Source organism: Phalacrocorax aristotelis, chromosome 23 (assembly GCF_949628215.1).
Source record: "Phalacrocorax aristotelis chromosome 23, bGulAri2.1, whole genome shotgun sequence".
NCBI classification, from domain to species: Eukaryota; Metazoa; Chordata; class Aves; order Suliformes; family Phalacrocoracidae; genus Phalacrocorax; species Phalacrocorax aristotelis.
The window spans coordinates 7928988-7943451 of record NC_134298.1 but is presented as its reverse complement, the minus strand read 5'-3'; the positions used below and the strand labels follow the sequence as shown (position 1 = coordinate 7943451).

The 14464-nt window shown below is 40.1% G+C and overlaps 1 protein-coding gene across 1 annotated transcript; it reads left to right on the top strand.

Moving 5' to 3' along the window:
* Positions 1-1449: 1449 nt before the first annotated feature.
* On the top strand, positions 1450-6504 carry SOST (sclerostin). The gene is made up of 2 exons (XM_075117294.1): positions 1450-1669; positions 4551-6504. The coding sequence occupies exons 1-2, from the start codon at positions 1450-1452 to the stop codon at positions 4970-4972; spliced, it is 642 nt and encodes a 213-aa protein (XP_074973395.1). The 3' UTR covers positions 4973-6504.
* Positions 6505-14464: the final 7960 nt, after the last annotated feature.

The window sequence follows — 14464 nt, the reverse complement described above, 5'->3', positions numbered from 1 at the left end:
CTCTGTACCGCCGGCGCATCTGCTGTGTGTGTCTCTGCGTATGGGTTAAGGTGAAGAGGTGAAATATCCTCAGGTCATTGCCGTTGTTTAAATCTATTATTTATCATCAAGGTCACACCAAGGGAGAATACACCTCCACTTTAACTTTGGTGACACCTGTTTTCTGTGCAAGGTCAGGAGAATTGTCAGACTGGAATGCAAGCCTTAGGTAATGAGTCTTACAGTAGTAGGGAAAAGCCAGACAGTGAATCACTTTTGAATCTCTTCTACATGAAACATTTTCTTGAGGATGTATGTGACAAGCATTGCAGTAGCAGACTTGGGTGTCCCTCTACTGCTTTAAGCAAACATTTTGCTTTCAGTAGCTAGGATGAGCTCAGTGTAGTGTCTAACCTTACTAAAAGCCGAGATGCTTTCCAATTAATTACACAGAAACAATGCAACTGTCACCACTATCATATTACTTCTGCAAGGAAGAAGAACACCACAGGTAAGATTTTAAAAAATGACACATCAATACATCTGGGGCATAGGTGCCCTAGATGTGAGGTCATCAGTTCTCTTTTTGTGGATTACATCATGAATGGAAATCAGTCTGGTCATGTTTGTGTGTTTAAAATAAGCAAATGTCCTATATTCAACACTTGCAGACAATGTCAGCAGAAGCAGTAGTATGCAATGAATTTGAAGCAAATACAAATGCTTTTTTTTTTTAAAGTGGTAAAAATGTGAGAAAGAGCACATAAGAAGCACAATGTACAACATCCTCGCTGTTTATCCTACCTAACCTGGTCCAAGTAGCCTATTTTTAAGGAAAACTAAACAAAATTACTTCTCATTTTGAAAAGCATCTTTTTCGTGATTCTTCCAGTACCTTTGTGAAACAAAAAGTAGAGGTCCTTGTTTTGTAAAGGAAAAAAAAGAGTTACACACACCCACCCCCCACCATGCCAAATCATTTGCCTGCAGAGACTGAAAAGCATAACTACTGAGCTACAGCTTCTAGGTTTGCTTACTTTATACCAGAGGTGGGGGGGGAAGAACAACAGTAAAAATAAAAAGTCTGAAAAACCTTTGGAAAATACAGTAGCCAAAGATTCAGATGTGGAGGTAGAAGCAGGTTTTAATTATAACATTGTTAGAAATACTTGTCAGGTTGCAATTCATCCTAGTCTTGTCAATCACCATCGTTGCCAGGCACAAAAAATGAAGTGCATATGAGAAATTTTTACATAGAAGTTGTAGAATATTGTCACTAACCCACCCCCACACACCCATTTTATTTCACGCTGACAAAAGCTGAGATGAATGAGTTGTCTGGCCCTTCCCACTTCGTATAGTCATTGGCTGGCTTGGTTCTAAAAAGGGTTTAAAAAAAGGGAATAATGTGCCTTTGCCTGGGATCTGAGACTGTCAGAGGGCTGAAAAGCTAATCTGTGAGCTGCCACCATGCAGATCTCTTGGGCTGTGTGCTCTGTCTGTGTCTTAATACAACTAGCATTTCGACCTGTGGAAGGGTGGCAAATGTTTAAAAATGATGCTACAGAAATAATTCCTGAGATCACTGAAAATACAGAAACACCGATGGAGCAGACTTTCAGCAACAACAACACAATGAACCAGGCAAAGCATGGAGGAAGACACATACAACAAGCTCCAGACCCTAACGGTAAGAAAAATATCATTATTACTGGTTTGGACCCTAACAGGCAGTTTGTAAAAGAATACTTTTTATCATATGTTTATTTATTAAAACCTTTAGGTGTGGACCTAATGCTGTAAGTGACACAGAGTTACATCTACTGTTGAAGAAGTATCAATGTAAATGTTAGAAGGGCTATACCGGAGTTTACTGATGGAAAAATGGGGTATAACTATTGAGCAATCCTTAGGTACTACAATATGCATTCCTATTCTGCCCAGCTGCTCTCTGCAGACACAACTCCAATACATAAACATGTAGAAGATGTTACTTAAATTTCTCTACGTTTTGTGCTTGCAAGCACTGTGAGGAAAGATCATAAGTCATCTTTCTCTTTTTGATGTTAGGATGGGGCAGCGGGTTGGCAGTGGAGATAGATAATATAAATTCTTAATATTTAGAAGGAGACGCGCTAGTGGTGTCTAAGCTCATACAGCAAAAAGGGCCCATGGAGGTTGCATTCAGCTGGATGGGAGAAGTGTGCTGCTCTCTGTCCTTTGCCAACAGCCAGATTTTCAGCCAGATTCCAGCAGCCAAAAAAGCTGTCATGAACAGTTAAGCACTCCCAAGGGGAATTAACGCCCAAAGGAACTGGACTTGGACTTTATTTTGCAGAGGTGTGCTATCTAGGGATCCCTTTGGCTACTTCCAACAGCACTGATATACTTCATAATAGATTGTCACTGCATTTGGTCCAAACGTCTATTAGCAACGATGCAAAACAAGCTTTGTGAGGAGAGATGGAAGATGGGGAGTTAGCACCAAACAGAGAAAGGTAGTTTTGAAGAATTGTTCTACTGGCAAATAGGGTGAACTTCGTCCTCCAGGTTGACACGTTTAGCTACCAAACGCATGTAGCAACAAGTCAAACTTAGAGCTCCCACTGCTGCACATTGCAGGTCTGAGCTAGCCACCTTTTTCTGGAGACAACTGGAAGGAAGTTGTGTTTTCATGCTGCAGCTGTCAGTTAAGGTGCTTAAAACCATAGCATTAACAATATTTTAAAAGAAAAAAAGAGAAGTAATGTTCTTTGACAGTGCGAATTTATAAGGGTCTTGAATCTCTAAAAGGGGGAGCGCTCTGCTTCTCATGGGCAGCCCCACCAACCACCAGGTCCAGGAAGGTTGGTTTTGTTGTTACATTTGAATACCTTCATTTTTTAGCCTCTTACTACACTGACATCAACTGGGCAGAATCTGTTCCACTGATACGTGCATGTTTTTTGAAGTGGAAAGGACATTTACTTAAGAACGAGAGAGTGAAGGAGACTGGACAGTTATTCAAGATATAAAATGATCTTGCATACTTATTTTCACATCTTTAACACAAGGAATCAAAATGATGATCCAAAGTGGCCAGACCTTCCCAGGACACATGACATTGCAGGAGACCATGAATAGTTTTGCAGTGTGTGGAACCTGCACACATACAGAAAATAAACCAATATAGCTGAGGCAAATGCCTGTGTATTTAACTGTCTCCGCCTATGGTGGTACAGTACACCTGATTCAGAGCATTATTTTTTTACAGACACAGACATAATTTTCTTAAATGCTTAGCAAACTTGGGAGGATTAGACTAAGCACACATGGAGTTCAGTTGTCAGCATTTTTGTCACAGCATTGTGAGAAGGATTGATTAATTTCATTGATGCAGTCCCTCAAACTTTCAAAAAATGAAATCTGCTAGCTGTACTCTGATAAATATAAACCTGAGCACTAAAAATCATGTTTCTGTACTTCAGTGGAAAGCCAAAAATTAAAATGCCTGTACAAACATTGTCCTATCACTAATGACTCAGGGTCAGAATTCTCTTGATGTGCTAAGGAGGGAACCACCTCGTGCACAGCGAGGAGAAAGGGCCTAGCAGACACAGCCCTCTATTTGTAAGCTGACCTTTGAGGATTTCCACCACAAGTAGTGTTCCTGAGTTATAGCTATCCTTTTGACTAGGAGAAGAACATTAACATGTGTTTGTCTAGATGAAGTTCTTTGATAAACATCTTCAAAAACCAAATTCTATGTCCTCCAAACAAGTCAGTTAGCCAAGCATGTCGCTTGGCAAAAGAGACACCTTTGGAAACAGTCTGTTCCTACAATCAGAAAGTCTTTCTAAATCCTTAATGCTAAAAAAATCTTGCATTTTTCATTGTGTTTCATTTGCCTATGGCTATCCATTGAGATGAAGCAGGAATAAAAAACACTATAAGGTTCCTAATCAGCCAGAAGATGCCTCCAGCTGCCTGAAAGAAATGATGTGGGACATGTGGGATTATCACAGAGAGCAGTAAACTTGGAAAACCTAATGCCTGAAGAGTGGGAATTCCTTAGCACTGTTGTTACCTGCTAATTTCCCTAACCTGGAACACAATATGCTAGTTAAAAATCACTTAAGGAATACTTTCTTTGTTGCAAAAGGATTTAAATCTGGAGTCAACCGCTGAAGTCAATAGAGTTAAACTAGAGCAATGGGGGAAGGTTTTGCTCGCAGGTAAGTGAAGCCAGTATAATCCCATCAAAATTTCCCATGAAGTAACCGCCACTGCTAGGGTTCACAGTTCAGAAGCTCCACTGCCCACCTGCACAACCCTGATGTGGAATTTACCTAGTGGCAAGAGAAGGATTTTATTCATCGGTTTGTACATTGTTATTCAAGGGACTCATAACTAGAGTAGCCAAATATTCTGAAGCTGCACAAGTGAGTCTTTGGAGATACTTTTCCCAAAGTCTGCCATTCAGGATGTCCAGCTTGTATCTAGTTCAGAGCTAGATATCTGCTACAGAAACAAGTGCTTTCTCAAGGATGGGGAAGAAAGTAGTTGGTAATCGATGTGTTTCTTGTTTGCAGATGCTTCCGACTTCAGCTGCAGAGAAATGCGAACCACCCGCTACATCACAGAGGGGCCTTGCCGCAGCCTCAAGCCTGTCAAGGAACTGGTCTGCTCTGGTCAGTGTGTCCCCTCACACCTCCTTCCCAATTCCATTGGTAGAGGCAAGTGGTGGCGTCAGAATGCCCTGGATTATCGCTGCATTCCTGCCCACACTCGCACGCAGCGCATCCAGATGGCTTGTCCTGAGGAAGAGACTCGGACTTACAAATTCCGAGCTGTCACGTCCTGCAAGTGCAAGCGCTACACTCGCTACCACAACCAGTCTGAGCTGAAGGACTTCGGAAAGGAAACTGTCAGGCCTCAGAAGAACAAGAAGCCCCGTCTCTCCAGAGCCAGGAGCAGCAAATCTAACCAGCACGAGTTAGAAAATGCTTATTAGAAGGTGCCTCTGAGTGACACAGCCTAGCAGCTCTGGATATTTTACAAATCATCAAATGGCACTCACAAGCCACAGCATGACATTCTGACTGCAGTAGGTTCCAGTTCCTTCTGCTAAGCTGGGTCAAAGGCTCACATAGTGAAAAAATCTATCAGATTATAGCAGTTATGGTCTGATAAGAGAATGAGATAAACCGAGTGGGAGGTAGCAACACCTAAATTCAGTCTGAGAGGAGAGGAACACCTTGGAGATTCATGTGAGATCATGTGGCTTGTACAAGTAGGAAGGCAGAGGACAGGGAAGCTGTTAGGGTGACAACCACGCTTTGTTAGAAGTCATTCTACTCACTTTATGTGAAAAGAACGCAGAGATACCTTTCCCACTTTTGTAAGTGCCGTGACGCAGGGCAAGCATGCGATTAGGAGAGTTACCGCTCTCAGAACAAGTTGTACAAAGTTAGTGATAGCAGGGACTTCAAGAGTTATGGTGACTGAAGTCAAATCGTTGGGAAATTAGCACCCTGTCAGATGTCTTCATGCCCCAGTTGTTTCCTCTATAACACAAAAATCAAAATACGACACTTGCATTCTCAAAACACTTTTAATACTTTTTATTAAAAGACTAATCAACAGATTGAAAGCTGAGATTTGACAACTAAAACCATATTTGTTTTAGGGACAATGATTTGTTTTAGGAACAATAAAACAAATTCTACTAAGTGGAGCAGATTTATGCAATGGATGCTCCTCTCAGCAGATTTATGCAATGGATGCTCCTCTCAAACCAGATAACCTCACTGGTGGTTGTCCGGTAAACAGCTAACAATATGCATAATTTATCGTAAAAGATACTGATTAATCCTTATTTCTTAGAACACAAATGTCTTTAGTATCAGCTTAGATATCTCAGTTTACATTTTCTATTCTGTAGAGTTTGGATTATTGGGCCACACAGTTTGTAGTGCTAAGACTGAGCAAGCCAAGTCCCGGGAGTAAGGTGCTGGTTCTGCATTAAAAGTGAGCCTCTAGCTAATTTTAACGTCATGAATTCCTCTAGAAAAGTCTTTGATATGTGCAACCTTGGTAAGTCTTTAGTTTTACAGCAACTTTCCTTAGCCTCTCAACTTTGAGTCTAACGTTCATGTTTTTCCATTAAAGAATATTATTAGAAAGTGAATCATCACATGCTGTATATATCCTGTAGAAGTGCTAAGCCTAGTATCAGATGAACACAGTTTGGGATGAAGACAGTTCCTCGCTGTTCTTATTTTCTACGTAGAGTTTATGCTGAACTCATATAAACTATGGAAATCTGTGATGTTGATAGATTTTGCAATTATTTTATGTGGGACCAGAACCTAGAGAGAAAAGGTATTGTTTCAGAGAGTGAATTACATATTTATTTTTTCTCAGAAATTATTTATGCAATATTTTCCTTTGTAGAGAATAAGAAGTAATACTGCTTTAAAAATATTAGCATGTTATTTTTAATTTTAAATACATTGTTAATAAAGTAGAAACAATGATTAATTATAGGAAGACTCATTGATTTTCAGCTACAGAGTAAAGCTGATCTGCTGCAAAGCTAGTGAATTACAGAACAGTCAGGGCATTGACTCCAATTTCTGTGACAGAGAGTGTCAGGGTCCTTAACTCTCAATCAGTAACCCACAGATCTCTAAAGAAACTCCATCCTAGAACTTCTTGCTCCAGTCCACAACATTTCTCATGGAAAAGTTCTTCCTGGGCAGATGTGGAGCTCAGAACTATTTCAGTATTCTCATTTCTACTTCCCATGGGGAAGAAAAATTCGGCCGATTTAGGTTTCCCCCCCTACTCCCAGTGACATTTCCTGATTCATATGTTCACAACCTGATAAAGCCACCAAAGAAAACATGAAGTCTGTGAACTGTCGCTCAAGATTTCTTGATTGAAATCTGGTTGCTTCAGATTTCTCTCATTGAAAGAGAAGAAGTGTGGAAACCTCTTGCAAGTGCTGCCAAGCAACAGTTAAACTTTTTAACGATTTAGTATTGTAGACCTATGCCCATTTTCATTTATAAGGCCATGTTCTTCAGAAACAAAGACATTTTCCAATGAAGTCAGGGAAAACTGAGCTTGGACTGCGCATGGCATACGGATCTTTCAATATAGCTGTAAAGATGAACAGCTCTTTGAACACAGCCAGTAGATAAGGTGTCCTTTCACTACTATTAATTGATAATTCATATAAAAACCTAATACAAAGAGTTGTCATACCTGTGACAACGTTTTCCAGACTTATCTTTGACTTCATGAATGTGGCGCTTGGGGCTTGATTTTCTGAAATCAGCATGAATAACTGCCAGTGCTTCTTACATAAGAAAAGCAGTTCAGTTCCTCTGAAAAGTCTCAGTGGCATCTAAAGTTGCTGGAATAACATTTTTAAAATGTTGGCTATGATAAGCCAGGCTTACTCCACTTTATCTGAGACGTCGTGCTGTATCCCAGGCAGTGCAGACGTACAGGGCCTGCTGCGGGTGAACCGGCAATACCCTTCTCCCAAACGTTTCACCTGAAAGCGTCCTCTTCCAAAAAACACCCCACTTCTTGCGTGCAGTTCCCTTCTACCAGAAGCGCAAAAGTTTCCTGCTGGTAAGCTGCCATTCAGAATCTTGCAGTTTTCTCACTTACAATGTAGTGATTGGCTCTTTGCATGTTACAAAAGCTTTTACAAGAATACCAATGGACAGGGAGTCCTGAGGCACTTTTACATTACTATATTTCCTCTCAACGCCCATCCTGTTTACAGTTGCATCTCAGTGGTTTCTTACCACAGGTTAAAAGTGGATTAGATGAACCGTTTGCAGATATGCTTAGTCTTCTGTAATCTTACTCCTGAAACAGTCCCTTCCAACACCTCTTTTGCAATTTATATTGTCAGGAGAGGAACAGGAAATAGTAGTGTTCTGCAAACAGCTGGAAAAATCAAAATCTGGGATGTTTCACACAGGTAGAACTGCTACATTCCTCCCCACCCCCCACCCCACCCCCTTTGTGGGTTATTTTCAAACAGAGCATTTGTGCTTATTTATTTTTTTTCCTCTCTCTCGCTCAAGTCTCTAATAAAGGTTTACATGATTTTAGCCTCGAATTAGTTCATATTAGTTCATATTAGTTCAGTTAGTAGGGCTCTAGAGCAAGACAGGAATTTAGAGGGTGACTTACTGGTCTAATAAACTATGTCAGTGTTTGCTGGAAGCATTATTTATGACTCGAGGGACATGCTGTACAGAGGAGATGCCACCTCTAACTCGGGGTTTGAGAATGAGCGCCTGCAGGAAATTTCAGTTTGTCCTTCACACCAAGTCTGTACACTTCCAGGTGTTTCCAGAGACAAAATCTTGATAACATACACAGAAGAAATAACTGAAAACAGAGCGACTTTATAGATTGTCCTTACACCAGTGAAACATTTCTGGACACGAGACATACATAGGACAGGGTCATTCAGAGTAACAAATACTCCAAAGGGGTAATGGGCAGACACCTGCTCCTTTTGCAGAACCATTAAACAGCTTTTCTTCAGGACTATAAACCTGTCAGGCAAAAGGAAATTTCTTCATTATAATTTTTGCAATAAAATAGCGCAGTGGCACGTAATTTAGGTGCTACTGAACTGTAAGTAGTAACAGGTCACTGAATTTACCTTCACTTGGCTGACGACAGCTGCCTGTCAGCAGCTGAACAACTGTCATAATGGGTAGTCCACTGAAAAACAATCAAGTTGCTTTTTTCAGACAGGATTCAAGATTTCTCCAAATCAGCTTTGAACATTCACTTGTCCCCCATTTTTATTTCCGACTTGTGTAGACAACAAACCACGGTGCATTCTCTACAATATACTCACTGACTTACAATAAATAGTGTGCCTACTTCATTTCTTTTTCTGGCAAAACCACAATTCTGCTATTATTCAGTGAAGGATAAACTTACGAGCAGCACGAACAGCCTGCCGGTATCCACAGAGTCCCTAAGATTTTGCATGAAGTTCAACTTTTTAATTACAAATTGCACAATAAAGAATATAACTTTATCCAGTGAGGTCCTAGGCCCAGAAAACGTGTGTGTTCTGCACATGTGCTTGGGAAAGTCAGCATCATGAAATACGGAAGGAATAAACATGTATTTTTTTAGCCATATGACATCAACTTGTAATTAGCTTGTTTCACTCAAATTAGTGCAGTATATGAGCGCACAGAACAACTTTTCTATAGTAAACAGGGTCAAAAATCTTAAATTAACATAGAACATATTTATATATAGGTTGAGTTTGGATTGAACATACTGTGCAACTGTAACCTGAAATTTGAATAAACTGAAACTCCCCCTGAAAGGCAAGTAATGGAAGTCCACCTTTAAAATAACTCACAGGTTAAAATAAAGCCAGTACAAGTTGCAGAACTTGCAACAAACACAGCCAATGATGTTATTCAGTTATACAAAACAGTGCAACTGCTCCCCTTTCGGTCTTAGCACCAGCAAAGGACAATTCTGCGGAAGGGTTTTTTTGGTAATATACAAATGGGTGGACATTTCTCTTCTATTCCCAGAATTGTGGGAAGAGTTTTTCCACAGCATGTTGGACAGTTGTAGCATCAAGCTGCAATGTTTCATGGACAAGGCTCATGATGCCTTGTTGTCTTTTCATTGAATTAAGAATATGGTGCTTTTCTGTATTTTTTGATGCCACAATGAATTTTATTCTCACAAGAGTATAATAAATGTACTGTGCCTGAAGCCCAAAGGGAAGGCGGTAACGCTGATTCTTCTGTCTCCGTTAACCATTTGTGACCCTGTGTCATGAACTAGCTATTTCTTTCAATCCTAAAAGCTCCCACTGCACTTTTATGAGGACAAGTTATTACTGTGAAGGGAGGATAATAAAACTACTCAGTAAAACCTGAGCAGAGGTAAAACTCATCAGCACAAGTCCTGTTAATTCTGAAATAAAAGTATAAGGAACACAAAGACAATCTTCAAAACATTATCTCAGCTGTACCACATCACAATGTATGGCTAAATTGCACAGTTCCAGGGAGGGGGTGTCCGCAACTTCTCTGGGCAGCCTGTTCCAGTGTCTTACCACCCTCACAATAAAGAATTCCTTCCTAACACCTAACCTAAATCCACTCCCTTTCAGTTTAAAACCATTGCCCCTCATCCTATCACTACACTCCCTGATAAAGAGTCCCTCTGCATCTTTCTTATAGGCCCCCTTGAAGTACTGGAAGGCTGCTATAAGGTGTCCCCAGAGCCTTCTCTTTAGGCTAAACAACCCCAACTGTCTCAGCCTGTCCCCATAGGGGAGGTGCTCCAGCCCCCAGTCATCTTTGTGACCCCTCCGTTGGACCCACTCCAACAGGTCCATGTCTTTCTTATGGTGGGGCCCCTGAGCTGAACGCAGCGCTCCAGTTGGGGTCCCACAAGAGCAGAGTAGAGGGAGAATCGCCTTCCCCAACCTGCTGACCACGCTGCTTTTGATGCAGCCCATGATACTATTGGCTTTCTAAGCTGCAAGTGCACACTGCCGGGTCATATTCAGTTTTTCATCCACTAATACCCCCAAGTCCTTCTCTGCAGGGCAGCTCTCAACCCACTCATCACCCAGCCAGTAGCCATGTTTGGGATTGCCGTGACCCAGGTGCAGGACGTTGCACTTGGCCTTGTTGAACTTCGCGATGTTCACATTGGCCTACCTCTCTAACCTGTCAAGGTCCCTCTGGATGGCACCCCTTCCCTCTAGAGCATCAACCACACCACTCAGCTTGGGGTTATTTTGAACACTTTCATATCTAAGCTCATAATCCATCCCAGCCCTCCTTCTCCCTGGTGGTACCAGGGGCTGACTGGTTCACACTGGTGCCATGAACATCCAGTACGTGATGTGAATCGCTTTTTTTGCCACATATTTGCTACTCAGATTCTAACTGACCTAGGTGGGGCTCTCATGACACTTTAGATTGAAATTGTCCCTTTCTTATGACGTTGTACAGCACCCAGGATGTGGAAACATTGGTCTGTGCTTGGTGTCCATAAGGGTAATGCGATCATTGTAATCTCAAAGGGAAGTAACCCCAACTCCTTGACTGAGTTACCAGTCCAAAGCCCTACAGCTCCCTCCTGAAGACTCCCACATCAGGCTGTTCGTAGTATTAACCTTCAGGTTCAAGCTTTCTTGTTCATGGCTTTCCAGGCAATTTAAATATACTCTCAAACCAAGGAATAAAAGTGTATTTATTTCGTGGTTATCAAGCCCCCAAATTAAACAGACATCTTTATCACTTTGCCAACAATTTAATGCTTGTGGCATGAGGTTATTTCAATGTCTTAAGAAAACATCTCAGCTCTGGCTAAATAAATAAGTGATGTCATTCTTCATTCGGGCTACCAGATTCTTTGGTGTAAAAACTTCCCTCAGGAGAGGCTTTGGGACATAGTGGCTCCTCTGAGACTATTTACATCTGTCAGATTCTCTAATGTCTTTTTCCTTCCTTCCTCCTGTCTATTTCCTTCCCTTCCACTATAAAATGGTCAGTATTTAACTCTAATGCTTCCAGTCTGCACAACATGCTTTTAGAATTGGGTGGTTGTTATGTTTTTTTTTTATAACCAGAAATAAGGCTTAATTTAAGGTAATTACTCTCCCATTTGGAGGGTTTTGCTATTTGCAGGGCCTTATTTTTTTTCTAGTCAAATTAGCAGGAGAAGTTAGTTTTAAAAGTGATAGTTTTCTTCTAAAATTGTTCTTCAGCTTAAGGGTGGTGCTCAGAACCAGAAACTTTGCACTCATTATGAATTTCTACATGTCTAGAAACAAAAGTAGTGCTATCAGGAAATCATTACTGAGGGGAGAGAGGGGACAGACAGCTGCATAAACTTTCAATGAATTGAGAAAGTGCATGTGAAATTTCAGCCTGCTCATCAATTAGTATTGGCCTCTGAATAAATTAATCTTCAAATCAGAGGTGTCCAGGGTCCTCCTAGGAGCCAAAAATAGGCCCCGTAATTTTAACAAATAGATTTTTCTACAATTAGTTTTGTCATTAAAATCACTAATATGGCATCAGGAGCTAACAATCAGTCATAAGGATTATTCTTTGGACTTGCACTTGCAACAAAAACAGAACAATAATACTTTGTGCAGTGAAAAGTGTTAATAAATGCAAGCGTTTAGTGGAGCATAGTTCAGTGACAGGAGTTAGCGAATAGGATACCCTTATTGGGAAAACTGGTGTAATTTCAGAATTTAAGCGTCTTATCCTGAAGCATATCCCTTTCTTCTAGTTGGAAATGCTGTCTGTCTAGAATTTAACAATTTTAGCTAGTTTTTCATTATTTTGGGATGCTTGGAACCTCAAAGTGGCCATCAGGTGTGTATGCAACTGATCTGCAGCACAGTGTGAGCGGGCAGTCTGCACGAGCAATAAATTCGGTCCACGTCCAATTTACTTTTAAGCTATACAGCTCTCAAATAGATAATTCTGTCTTGGTCAGCAGTACCATCACCCTATGTTTACTGAAATACACCACTATGATTTTGAAGTACGCGTTACATACAGACATTGACTTTCAATTTACTTGTATTTCTCTGCAAACAGTGAAAATATAGCTTTTAATATCTATAGAATGCTCTGCTATTTAGAAGGCAAATAGGAGGCCCAAGAGCAGTGGAAATGACATATGCCTAAGGGCATTCACATAAAAACCCCTAACTTATTATAGAAAGTTTACGGGTGGTCTTCGGCGCAGTGGCAGGTATACTAAAAACATATTTGGAACTGGATGTTCAGTGCGAACTTACACACAAGTCTGATGAAAAGCTGGTACAGGAAATTTTATTTTAAAAAAAAATAACCAAACATAACAAAGAAGAAAATCATGTCCAAGAGAAACTGCAACCAATGTGGGGTTCAGTGGAGATGTACTGATTTTTGACATCTGGATCCCAATAAAATATTTAAAGGGCAATCACACAGATTACATTTATGCAGTTCAAAAAAGATCTTTCTACTTATGAAAGGCCAAAAAAGACATATTAATCAGCAAAAAGAAACACATTTAACAGTAATAATGGAAGGATTCTTCACATCTGCAGCACCTGACAATTTAAAATGGGTTAACATTCAAAAAATTCACTTAACAGAAAAAAAAATTTAGATAATTTCTCGAGTCATGGGCTATGAACTCCTGGACTCTGGGGACTACTTCTAAGGGGAGCTGGTCTGGAAGCTGACTGAGAAAAATTACCCTGTATTGAATATGTTCACTACACAGGAGAGTACAGCTCCAATGGGAATTTCCAGATGTCTGCAAATTTAGAAAGCTTGGAAAAGCTTTATTCTGATTACTTAGGCCAAAAAAAATTCTCATATGTAATTATGACATGTTCCCAAGTAAAATTAAAAAAAATCTTGCAAAATATTCATCAGTGAGGAGCTCTTTGTACCATTAATCCACAGTTGCCAAAGAGAAGCTGTTCCTACTATAGCTGTGTCTGCCTTTCCCCATGCTAGCTTCCATTGTCACTCCCTTCGTATTAGAAACATGGTGGAGAATCACATTTTAAATGCAGTAGTCTTAAAAATCTTCTGTTGTACTCTCAGAACTTTTTCTACTCACACTCTGTTCTTTCTATTTTATAGAATGGACTTCTGTGCAGTTCACAGGAGGTATGGATTAAGCAAGTCCCGTGTTCTTAATAAGACAGAAGCTGTCTGTTAGACTCAGCTGTACGTCTGCACGCTGCGCTTCTGGAGAGGTAGCTTTCTCAGCAGCAGTGAATGTAAAATTAGTGATGGTTTGCAGAATCCAGCATCAACCATTTCAGTCCAGTTACATCCATAGGCATGAGTTACATCTCCTGAGAGCCAAAACTGAGAATTCCCAGTAACATTTAATCTCTCAAAAAGAACCTTGATGTACAAAGCAGTTAAGAATATTTGAAGTTAACGCTTAAGCTCAGAATATGGGTAAACAAAGATTAACTTGTCAATTGGTTTAAGCTGAGCTCTCTCCTTTGACTTCATTTCAATTACATTTTTTGCAAGCAGTTGAGGAAAAGGCCAAGTACATGGTTTAACTTAAAAAACCCACACACAGCCTTCTGGACATACTTTGTACGTATCAATGTTATTTCAAAATATTTTTACTCATATGTGATATTAAACTCTGCCCAAGTACCAGGTAGGATGTTTTGCTAGTCGTCTTCTATTATTATATTAACAAATATAGCTCTCATCCTTAGCATATTCAGTATTTTACATTTTAAATTTCAGCAGGAAAAAGAAGTGTACATTGTCTGACATTTTTCTGATTGTAACTTCAGAAAGAAAATTATAGCATGCTGTCTTGCCCATGGTTAAGAATCACAGCAAATGTGAGGATATTAAAAGGTATATCAACAAACATAAAATGGATCTATGTTTTCTAACTGAGGAAAAAAGAAAAAAAA

Excerpts from the sequence above, each read along its gene's own strand:
- SOST (XM_075117294.1), top strand. The coding sequence starts at position 1,450 with ATGCAGATCTCTTGGGCTGTGTGCTCTGTCTGTGTCTTAATACAACTA. Across the intron at positions 1,670-4,550 it reads ACAAGCTCCAGACCCTAACG|ATGCTTCCGACTTCAGCTGC; the intron begins GTAAGAAAAATA and ends TCTTGTTTGCAG.